Raw genomic sequence first — 12,666 nt, 5'->3', positions numbered from 1 at the left:
CAGAGACAAAATGATGAAATAAGATTATTGTTCATATAGGCTGAATTTATGTTTTAGCCCATCATAAGCTCTGCAGATGTTTTGCACTGCTTTCATTGTGACAGTATGTACACATGTGAAAGAGATCTCTATAAAGTTGTAAAGAATACAGATGTTCAATATCATATAAAACAATGTAGTTTGATGTTAATTTTGTAGTGGTATATGTACTGAGCTGCATTCCTAGATTCCACTTTGTACGATTTTAAACGCCACCATACAGAGATTGTTGGCAATTCTGGACAAACACCTAAAAAGGAGTCAACACAGGAAATGCTTTCTATTAATAAACCACAACGAGGCCGCTGGAGAATGCAGACACAACAGGATACAGGACACCCAGCAGCAGCCGCAGTTCAGCAGTGTTATTCCAATAACTCCTTTGAGGCCCAAATGACCAGCTGCTCTTCCTCTGCCTCTCACCTCCCTCATCTTTCTCTCACACAAACACACGTATTTCCAGTCTGGGCTGAGCCAACGTTACTGCAGGTATCCGGACTTTTCTCCAAGGACAGCTCTGATCATGACTATGCTCTGTAGGGATGAGGAAAGGGAAAATGGCCTCTGAAGGTGGACAGGATGTGTCTGTCGGAAAGTCAATCAGAAGAAGGCGTCTGAAACGCTTTCATAAAGTCACTGAGGATGCTGCTTGAATGCCAAGAATTTTGTTCTTGCCTCATAAAGGTAAAAAAACAAAGCGGATATGTTGAGCTTGCAGTGGAATTTGCCACGTACAACGTTGAAAAAGATTTGGTGTCTAGATTGACCGACAGCTTATTCATCTCAAACAAAGATGAGACAATATCAGTCATATATTCAAAAACATCTGTAAGCCATAACACCTGATGACTTATACCATAAGCATGGATTGTTTTTAAATGGATATTGAGATTATAACTTGCAACGTGAAAAGATGTTTGTTGTGCAATCACAGAATCATCTGTTAATTCATTGAAATGAGACAAAACAATATACAGCAAATAGCAAGTAGCATAGAAGATGTATTTTGTCAAGGTTACACATTTCAGTCTTTTCAATTAGACATTTCTGAAATATCACAGGAATAGTAAACTATTTATTATATCAATATTACACTGACCAAACTGCTGGTGAAATGAGATGAGAACTCTGCTTTCAGAAAGGATGACAAGGGATTGATAGTTCATTAAAATTTCATGGGGAAACATCCACAGAAATCCACAACTTTCAGGTCTTATAGTTTGTATTGTGGAACATTTAAACCGCAGTTCCTTAAATAGCCACCTGAGGCGCCAAAAGAGAGCGTATGCTGAAATGTGAAAAGGAAACGAAGCAGACGTCTCAAAAAATAAAGCAATGCAAAAGGAGTAAATGAAGGGAAAATAGAGGGTAAAGTTTTTATTTTACATTGTATTTTGAAATGGCATGAATTTCTTTAGAACCATATCAGTAATCAAATGAAAAGAAAAATTACAATAATATTGGAAAATCAAAACATTTTATGATGCAAGATTTAGTGATTTGATGATTAGCCTAAATCTTTGAGAATGAGAGGCCTCCTTGCAACCACCCTTATCTTTAGTTCCCTTCAGTCTCCTTTTTTCGATGTTGTTAAGCTCTGAAAAATATATTGCATACCACAGGAGGCTGACATGCAAAGAGAAACAAAGTGATTCAATTTCTGAATATTGAACTTCAGTTTTGCTTTCGTCAGAAATCATACTCAAATCTTTGCTTCATCTGAACTTCGTTAAGTGGCTCAAATAGTTAAAGCCTACAAGTAAAATACAAAACAATGGAACGGGAAATTGAGGAACAAAAAAAAATATTTTTAATATTTGAATTAGTCAGGCAACATGAAGAAATTTAAAAGGATTAGCTTATTGCCAATTCAGGATTAGAGTAAAGATACTGACCCTTCCTGTGGGTTAGATAGAAATTTCATGTGATAATGTTTTGATTGCCCTTTAAGAGGAAAAAAAAAGAGTAATATTTTATGATGTTGTTCATCAGACTAGATTGATTTATTTATCACTGAACACATTCGGATTACAGCCTTTTTGTAAAATCCGTGACAAATGCATTTTAGATGCCCCACTCTCCCACCTAAAAATCTTACGGTGTGACGAGATGAAAAACTGAAGTAATGTTTTGTGCATATTTTAAAGACATTGAATATATTGAATATTTATGTATTGAATTTATTAAAGCATGACTGTCATCTGATGAGGCACATATCTCAGAGAAGTCTGACTCTTAAAGCTGAGTAAGTACTCCAATAATCTACATTTATAATTCACCAAAAAGATGTACTTATAAAGCTTACTGTGACAGATATCAGCAGCAAAAAGTCATGTACATTAAGCATATTTGGTGCATTATGTTTCAGCTTCGGAAACGTGCTTCATGCATGCAGTGTTGCTTTTGAAATATCACTACAGTTAAGGGTTAATTTGCTGCAGGTGATTATTTCATGTCGAAGTATTTCATGGTAAGCATATTCAGGATTTGTTTTGATTTGCAGTAAAGTAACTGTAGATGAAAACAAGAAATCAGGACAGGTTGGAACAGAACCACCCACATAGTCTATTTAAAACAAGAGCTTTTAGCTGAATGTATACGTCAAGATTCATTATCTCGGGGTTTTCATTTGGGGCCTCTGTTTGGTTATCAACACAGGACTGATTTAACATCATCAATCTGTCATTTTCTGTGATAGAATGCCTCCGCCCATCACGTAACTAAAATCTCACTTTAATCCCAGCAAAAAAACTGTCAACTGCTTTCAAAAATGAGATGGATATTCACAAACGAGACTACAGTACTCTGCAACAAGCGCCTTATCATTTAGTCTCCTTGGAAGACTGGAGAGGCACATTAAATGACTTTGTAATGGTGATGGGCTTCTTTCCACTTGTGTCAATCTGGGGTACTTCCAGTGAAAGCCCAAGCGTGAGACCCCTCCACCCCTTTATCCCCCACTGCCTAAGAGGACGATAAGGAAACGAGGAAGCCGACACAGACTCTTTATTCTCTCTCAGCTCTGCTGTAGACTGGCTGTGTGCTGGCTGGCTGGCTGGCTGGCAGCATAGAGACCTAGTGGCACCGTGCGGGAACCAACGTCAGCTTGTGATGAAAGACGGCGGCCGATTGTTTCCTGTTATTGAAAAAGTACTACTGGGGAGAGGAGGCTGAGAGGGGGGAGGGAGGGCTCCAGTGAAAGGGAATGCCACTGAAGTATTGAGCTGCTTTAAAAATGTCCTTTGGTGAGGAACAGAGGTGAATTCCAACCCTGACATATTGCTCATCAGCTAAATGTAAGCCAAGTAAGCTACGTGACGAATGCAGACATTTATGTACCAGATACTTTGGACAGGAATACAAGTAGAACAAAACTGCCCCCTCTTAGGGTTAGGTCTCATGTGAATTTGTTTGAACAAGCTGCTTGATAGAATGAGGTCAGATTTGCGGCGTTAAGACGTAACATATCATCTAGGCTGAAAACACAGGACTCTCTGAATAACGTTATGTTGCTATTTGTCACATTTTAACGTCTAAATCGGATGCTCTTAGATTGCCGCGGTCCCTCACTGAATGCATACTGACAAAGAGTTGGCACAGTTCTGTTTCGGGTTGTGCTTCCAAATGACATAATCAGAGGTGTGACAACAACATTGGTGTCCTCAGAGATGTGCTCCACCATGCTGGTTGTCACCTCTGAGACTGTCTCCTTTCGGGCCGACCGCTGAAACATGGAGACCCAGTCATATTATAAACATTCTTGGAGACTCGTTAAATATTTCCATGTTTATCTTTTATTCAGTTTTCTCCTCAACTAAATGCTTTGTGTGTGGAGTTGACTCAATGGGAATATGACTTCTCCGAGTCCTTTCATAGTGGAAAGGATGTTTTGTCTACCCTTTTGCAGCTTTTTTTTCTGTGATGGTGAAGCAGCACAAAGAAAAACATTGCTCCCTGAGAACTCCAAGCTTTTTGTTACATCAGAAAAATAAAAATAAAACAAACAAAAAAAACAAAAACAGTGCAGATCAAATATGCAAGGCCTTCAAAACATATTCATTCTCTTAAGCTTTTCCACATTTTGTCACCAGGACAAATGTTGTTTTTTTTTTATTCTAATGTGGCAGAATACAAAATGGTGCAGAATTGTGAAGAGTAAATTTTCCATGTATAAAATGCGTGGCCAGGATTGCATTGGGTTTTATTTGTGGGTGTCAAAATAGAGGGGGCTCAACACAAATGCAAAATACACTTAGTAGACTTTTTTTTTTACCCCTCCAGGGGCTCTTTTGTGGGCTCTAGTGTCCCTTATATGATAGTAGGCTGACAGGAAACGGGCAAGGAGAGGGGGGAAGACATGCGGCAAATGTCGTCGGGTCCGGGAGTCGAACCCGCGACGGCCACGTCGAGGACTGAAGGCCTCCAAATACGGGTCGCGCTAACCGCTACGCCACCATGGCACGTCCCACTTAGTAGACTTTTACTGGAAAAAAATTGCATTCCCTTTCACTTGATCATTTACATTTTTGTATTGACTTATGTCCCGCTGAATCATAATAAAAACCCTTGGTCTAACCTTATTGTTAAACATTTTCAAATAACACAAATATTAATGCTGAAGTAGGTAACTGTTACTTTAAAAAATATCATTTTTTTTACATATTTGTTAAAACGGTCACTATCTGCTGACAGTATCTGAGATGGATGATTTGTGAGAAAAAAAAAAATAGTTCCTCTGCTCTTCTATAATTCTATGATGAAATTATCTGTTCTGAAAGCAAATAATCTTATTCACTCTGACCTTTCCTCTTCTGATGCTGTCACTTTATAATTTTAATTGATCCATGTTCAAAAACACTATAATTTTTGCCTGATGGAACGACTCTTAATTATCTTCTACAATTTAGACCTGCAGTGGTATGGCTGCAAAATATAATTTTTTTCAGAATTTTATTTCTGTCTAGAACTGAAAGCTGTGAGTCAGTAGATATTTTTGTATGTAAAAAAAAAAAGAGAAGAAAAAATCGGCAGCAATACCTGCTAACCCATTTTCACTAATGGACTCACTAATATCTGTGGCTTATGAATTGCAAGTATAGACCATAAAATATGGCAATGACCTTTAACTGATAATAGGTGTGTAATTTTCTATAATAGCTTTGTAATTACACAGAAAATGCTTGCCTGAGGGATACAAAAACTCACTTCAAAATTACAAGATCACATGTGGGTCTGAGGACAACAGAGTGCCAGAAATGAGAACTGATGGAACAGAAGCAATAAAAGAACAGACTGCAAAAAAGAGCCCAGATTTTAGCATAATCTAATCATAGTTGCTGGGGGCAGAAGATTGGAGGAATTATTTTGAGAAAAAGCATGTAGACAAAAAAAAAAAGAAAAAAAAAGCTCAACCCTTTTGTCAACATCCAACCAATAATTTCACACTGTACATGAGAGGTGGCAACAGGAGATCATTATAATACAAACTTGCCACAGGCTGTTAAATGAGGTTGCAGCTGACATTATTATTGTTATGGCCTACAGTGTAATGTGAGGCAGTTTTCTTGCAGTGTAGCAGAATGTCGCTAGTAATTTTTAAAGCCTATAGATGCATTCACATTTCTTGGTACCCTGGCAGCTTATTACAAAATAATTAATATGTCATAAAAAGTGATGCAGTTAAGGTCTAATGTACACTTGTCCGCCTTTAGTATTTGGCAAAATAAACAAACAGAATTATGAATGCTTAGCTTTTTTATTGCAGAGTGATATGGTGAAAATGTATGGGCAGATTTGTGCTACCCCTAAAGAGACTTAATCCTCACATTTTAGAAGTATTTGCAGAGAAAGGAAAAGTAAAAGCTCTCTGAGGACCTCAGAAAGAAGAATATATACAGTAGATATCCATAATACAAGTAAAGACTAAAATCCATTTCCAAACAGATTCATTTATCTGTGACTGTAGTTACTAATGCTATCAGAAGATGTAGCTGGACTGAACTGTGTAAGCAATCCAGTTGATCAGATTGAAGGTGCAGATGATAGATAAAAAAAGAGTCACCTAAAGCCATTTAAGAACTCCAAGGCCAAAATACTTAATATGCTGATTGCGACATACATTACATTTCAAATCATACTGGGCTCGATGGAAGAAGTTCAAGATCCGGGAGGGCTCCACCACTGAGAGAAAAACATAAAACAGACAGACTGGAGAAGGCAAAAAACATGTTGGCAAGCCCTAAAGGATCTGAAAGAATACCCTTTGAGCTGATGAAACAAAAACAGAGCTTTTTGGCCAGTCATGTTGAAGCTATGCTTTCAGGAAGGAAAGTCCAACATCTCAGGGAGAAGAACATGATACATGATGTTTTGGGGATGATTTCTCACAGCATTGGCCAAGTTGAATCTGTGCTGGACACAATAACGTCTCAAGGATATAAAGAAAACCTGGAGCTAAACATATTGTCAGAAGGCTCATTCTCAGTCACTCGTTATGGGTCTCCTAAGAATATAAATAGAATATGTTGAGCAATAATATCTACTCACTCAAGAATGCCCTCAGTAACCTCAGATTAAATTAATTCAGCATGAAACTTTTACAGGAAAATCTGAGAATTGCAGAGTAGAGATGCCACCCTTCAAACCTGAGAAAGTCAGGTTTGAAGGGTGGAAAGTGATGCAGTTAATGTCTGCATTATCTGCAAATATTAACTGCAGTTAATGCCAGCAGATTTCTCAACTGCTGGCAGATGAGAAATCTCGTTGTTTGTTGGCAGTAATTGCTGCAGAATGTCTGTCTGTCTATCTATCTATCTATCTATCTATCTATCTATCTATCTATCTATCTATCTATCTATCTATCTATCTATCTATCTATCTATCTATCTATCTATCTATCTATCTATCTATCTATCTATCTATCATGAAATTGGTTAATGAAGCTCATTAACCAATTTCATTTAGCTTTAATAACATGAAGCTACATAATTTTTAAAAGACTTTTATCCTTAGTAAAATTCTAGCTAATTTACGTACCTTAAAAGGAAATTGATGAGACATTTGTAACAACAATAACTATTACTAATTTAGAGGAGGGATGCCCAGCACTTGCCAAATAAAACCTCTGTGACTCACTGATGTACCTTATGTGTTAGAAAAACCCATTATATGTAATTTTGTTGACACCAAACAACCTATTCTTTCAAACGTGATTGTATTCAGAGGGAATGAGAGAATTGTTCTGCTTACTGTCTCATCTCTTGATCATTATATGAACTGAAGGGAATTAGTTTTTCTTCTCTCTCTTCTTTAAACATTCCCTTCTGTTCACAAGGACTCAGCATGTGTTTCTGTTCTCAGAAGCAACAGTTAGACAAAAAAAAAAAAAAAAAAGGGATCCTGTGGGAGGGGTACAGAAGTCAGTCAGTACCGCCCCGGCAGAAACAAAAACTTTGGAAAGTCCACACATCGTCACTTTGCTGAATGCAGCCACATTCCCACCAGTGGATTACAAAGCCTAACTATTATTCAAGAGAGCCACCTATTTCAAAACAGTAAGTTTTGATTTGTTTGCTTTCATTCTTCCTCTCTGCTGTTATTTTCCCTGAAAGCTTAGAGAGCAGAAGCCAGTTTTTTTTTTCCTTGACTCTGCGCCAGTCCATTTTATTATATATCAAAGCAAATTACTGGGGTCGTGTATCTGCAGGTCATTTCTTGGGATCGTCAGATATTTTACTTGTTAAAAAACAGAAACCTGTTGATCAAAAAGGTGGGAAGCTATACATTAGATATTCTCTGAAAGTCCCAACTGTGGCTCAAAAGGTTTACCATCAGGGCTTAGTTCAACCAACAAAAACACTCTTAAATAGTTTCTATATTAGCAGTTCAGTGCTTCAGTTTTTCTTTTCAGTTTCTTTTTTTTCAGTCTTACAGTGTGATGTTCGGGGAAGTAACGAGGCTTTCTGTTTTCCTTGGAGCTACATAAACAGTTTACACAGACTCTTCCTTTCCTCTCTATATGAATTATATAACAAGTACAGTCTCCTTCTTATCTGATCTCGGCATTGTGGTATTATTTAAAGACAACGATGCTTCCTGAAAGAGTTTGCCAGACGTTCAGTGACCAGCAGATAACCTCTGGGTTCAGACCCTGATTGTGCATTGGGAAGATGGGCAGAAATGTTGCCTCGCCGTCTTCTGAGTAAATTCCTGTTGACCATACTGTTTAAGTGACCAGTGACCTGTCTACTTTCACAGCTTCATTGTTCAAATTTGGTTTTGTTTTTGATGGACACATACTTGGAATTTTTTAAGAGGGAGAAATGTACTCTTCTATTGTTCTTATCAATTACAAATCATGTTTTATTTTTGTAACAGAGGCTATTTTTGTATTGTAACATTAGCATGACACAGTCCTAATACAATGGGACTGCGACACTTGGAGACATCTCATAAATTACCACATTTCTCTATTGGTTCCTTCATTTCTTTTCCTCCTGACCTTTCCACCTACTAAGACTCCAATTATCTGTTCTTTCACTGCCACAGTCATTGTCTCCCTGCCACTGGACAAGGACACTTGAACCACTGACCGAGCACCTTCACACTGCAGAGACTGAGATCCCGCGTTTACAGAAAACTTTAAGCGATGGAGGGATACCTGATGAGATCCAGTCTGCTTCTGTGCATCGCCCTTGCAGCCTCCTGTAAGTCTTACCGGCTAATATTTATTTCTCTCACCTTTTACATCTAAAGACTTTCTTATCTAAGTCTTTCATTTATGGAAATAAAGCAGCCTGAAACTTTAGGCAAAAGGCCAGCATATTTAGTCAACGTTGAACCTTTGAGTGATAGTTCTGTCAAACTAAAGTTCAAAGCCAGATATTAATCTTGATTTGTTCCCTTCTTTGACGTCATCTTATTCTAAGCACATAAAAGTGCCTTCTGTAGTTGTCCATCAATTTGTAGAGGCAGACAATGCACAAAATAGTTCCTTGTGAATAATTACACATGAAAGACGTCCCAGTAGAATTAGTCTCGTTCCAAATAGGATCCTTTACTGTCACTTTGGGGGAAACATTTGTTGGTTTTATTGCTTAGAAAACATTTTCTCTAAAATTTGTCCAAAGACACAAGAAAACATGTGGATACTGATTTAATGTAATCCTTCCCAGTTGCCCCTCATCCATCAGCCCGCCTGCTGCGGCTGACTGAACGTAACAGATTCAAACCAGTAATCCCCACAAGGTATTGAAGATAACGAAACCTTACCTAACCCAGTGAGCAAAAATCAAGCTTCTAAGTCTGCTCTGAATCATGCTGCCATGTATTTTCCAACAGTGAGATTAATGTCCAACACTCACAACCATATCAATACTACAACTAGACCTAACATTTTGCAGTGTTCCAGATCTGCTCAGTAAATTTTAGAGTCAACAAACAACAAATTTACAGTGTTTACTTGCACTTTAAATTCATGGATAGATATTATTTGTGGACAAAGTTTATGTTGAAGACTGCCTCAGCATCAGATAATAAAAACCCAGAAACTTATTTTTCCACTTTAGTTCTTCGTCTTGGACTCACCGCTTTTAAGATGACTATTGCAGCACCAGAAAGCGAGATCAGAAAGAACGACTTTATAGATCTAAATCCTAAAATGGTTAACAAATGGGTAACCTTTTCAGTCTCTATACATGAAATGCTGGTAGATAAATAGATGGAAGGTGATAATGCGACAAATTGTGAAAAAGTTCACATTTTCACTTTTGTTGCATTTAATGTCACTGTTTCATTTTAGTCCTTGACAAACTGCGTCTGATTTACCAACATTTTTATTAAAAGAATAACAGATGCCTACTCTTGTCAGTGAATGTGTAAATGTCATAACAACAAACACACTGTCACTGTTTAATGTACTTTGACATTCACTCTTCCCACAACAAATGTCTTGGATTTTTATTTTTATTTCTTTTAGTTTTGCTTGAAGTTGCAAGTGCTGGATATTTTGCGCCCACATTCAAAGGTCTTTACACATACCAGAAAAGCAAACAAACCAAAAATAAATAAATAAAGTGACATTTTCATCATTCTTTTTGGAGAAACATAAAGTAGACACAAGGCTGTTAAATTTTTTCTTTTAGTAAACCAAGACTGCATAGACAATCTGTCTCCAGTACTGACCTGCTGTATTACAAATCACAGTATTTCCTTAGGTACTAAGCAGCCTCTCAGCGTGGTGCTGGAGGCATGGATACAGTGTTGTACTTTAGCCAACTGGCAAACCTGTGGAGAGTTTGACCTTATGTAGTTTCACTGCAGGGGATCAGTCTCGCTTTCTGGTGCTGCAGTTTGCAAGGAACTGTTTAGTTCAGTCCTAATTGCCTGTACGACACATAGTTCTGAACCCAATATCCGTTTTTTCTTTTCTTAAATGAGGCTCTAGGGATCTTCTTTTCCCCTTATTTGTGCATCTGCCAGAGCAGCTTTAGGTGAAGACCCAAGGGGAGCTGGAACATTGTTACAGCAGTATATTCTAATATTGTGCTCTGGATTTCTGAGACATTAATCAAAACATTGATGAGACGAGATGCTGCATCTCGTTCATTGTGTATTCGTCTTTTTTTGTGTGTCAAATGAGTTTGTCATTTTTCAGACATGTCTCCTGGGCTTAACGCTACTTTTTTTGGTTTCAAAAGCGTGAGCTGTGTCACACCCCAGCCAGGCACGTCCTCTCAAAATGATATTTTTCCAGACTGATAACGAATATGGAAATTAATTCTGAGCACGTGCAACATATTTTAAGGTTTTTTGTTTTTTTTTCTTTTTGAATGAAAACCCGGTCAGCTCTAACTGTGACTAAAAACAGATGTTGTGAAAAGCTGCTAAAAAGAAGTAAACACAGAAAAAACTTAAAGTAAATCAAAAATAGCCTGCAGCCCACCACAAATCCCATAACGTACTTGGCCAAACCAAAACACATTGGCCAATGTGTTTTCCTTCAGCTCAGGCCTGCTTTAGGTTTTTGTAATCTTTTTATATGTCCGACCATGCCGTCAGCTATGACGCAGGACTATAAGCAACAGCTACTCTTAAATTCACAGTTAACTTTATCCTAACACTCCACTGAAGGATGAGGATTTGGATCCTATTTTGTGTAATAAATGTGGGACATATTTTAAAAAAATTAAATGTCATTGAAAAGTTAATTTATTTTAGTAACTAAACTCCCCAAGAGCGACACATATTGATTAATTACACATAGACTGATGTTTTTTTTTCCCCCAAGTCTTTATTTCTGTTAATTATGAGAGCTACAGTAGACATTTAAGATTGGAATATGACATTAAACCAGTACAAAACAATTTTTAATGCAGAAATGTAGACTTAATTAAAAGTATGTTAAAAACTTGCCTGAAAGTTATTAGTTACAAAAAGTACTATTAGTCTGACAACTGAGATTCATCATGAACACATTTTTCTATTGAGTATGACTGTGCTCAGTAGAGTAGTAATGATTTTCAAACGCTATCTCTCAATCAGTAAACTGACCAACAAAAATAAGCCTGAGCTTGTGTGGTTACAGTCCAGTAAACACCACTCTTTTCCCTCTTAAACCTGAATATGTTCCTTTATGCTCAAATGAGTCCGATTTCTCTCTTCTTGTTAGCAACCTATCTGTAATCTCGGAGTAGATTTTTGCAAGGCTTCAATAAAACAGCCATTAACTGGCAGGTCTTAGCTTCACTACACTGTCTCCCTATGGGACTAATTTTGTCAAAAGTGTCCATATTTTAATAGTCTTACAGGCTTTAGCCAGCAGATTTATTTCTATTTAGGTCACAACATATCTGATATCTTCAGTAAACAATTGTTTTATAAGTATTAGATTACACAGACCCATGATCACATTTCAGCAGTGATCATGAACACACACGTGTTCACACTCCGTCTTTACAGCTGATTTGATACGTAATTTTGTTTTTAAGAGAAAATGGATTAAGAAGTGATCTTAGTGTCTATTTAGTTTGGCTATGAAGAATAACTAATAAGTGACAAAGCAGATATTTACAAAATTAGTAATTTTGATCAAAAGTACCAGTCAGGGCACTACCTGATTATCAGGAAATAATTGTCAAATAGTTTTTAGCATTAGTTATTGTTATATGACTGCCTGTGTGTTGAGGTTTGGAAGGTTGATACAATAGCAGATTCTGTGTTTCTAAGCTCTAAACTAACACAAATATTTTAAAGTCTATTCTCTGACTTTAGACACGTCCTTACACAGTGCAGCTCAGTATTTTCTCCAATAATATATATTGCACTATAAATATCCAAATGTGAAAGTAAAATAACCCTGCAAATATCTTAAAATATTCTTGCTCAAACTTGAGGAAGCTTCTAAAGAGTAACATGCAAATTATTGCAGTTTCACCAAAAGCAGCTTAAATCTAAATTTTCTAGTTTGTGTTTTTACTCTACCAGTGCAAGGCGTTGGGTGATATTCGGATTTACTGGTTTATTGTTACATGGAAACCAGCCGCATGCCACCTCCTTAGCAGACAATTTTCCGATTATGTTTTTCAGACTAAGCACAATAATCACTATCATAAAAGCTAGCTGTGGCAT

At 37.1% G+C, this 12,666-nt stretch overlaps 1 protein-coding gene across 3 annotated transcripts in view; it reads left to right on the top strand.

Annotated features, from left to right (window-relative positions):
* The first annotated feature begins 7,459 nt into the window (after positions 1-7,459).
* Positions 7,460-12,666, top strand: part of eng (endoglin) — a 40,126-nt gene continuing 34,919 nt past the window's right edge. For 2 of the 3 annotated variants that reach the window (XM_032570772.1, XM_032570770.1), the window contains exons 1-2: positions 7,460-7,592; positions 8,587-8,744. In XM_032570772.1, coding sequence (XP_032426663.1) covers positions 8,687-8,744 — 58 coding nt within the window. In that variant the 5' untranslated portion in view covers positions 7,460-7,592; positions 8,587-8,686. Of the gene's footprint in view, positions 7,593-8,555; positions 8,745-12,666 lie in introns of all 3 variants that reach the window. The other variant, XM_032570771.1, reaches the window with a different exon arrangement.

This window comes from Xiphophorus hellerii, chromosome 8 (genome assembly GCF_003331165.1).
Source record: "Xiphophorus hellerii strain 12219 chromosome 8, Xiphophorus_hellerii-4.1, whole genome shotgun sequence".
In the NCBI taxonomy this organism is placed as follows: domain Eukaryota; kingdom Metazoa; phylum Chordata; class Actinopteri; order Cyprinodontiformes; family Poeciliidae; genus Xiphophorus; species Xiphophorus hellerii.
The sequence above is the reverse complement of the archived record's forward strand: the minus strand, read 5'-3'. Positions and strand labels throughout refer to the sequence as shown.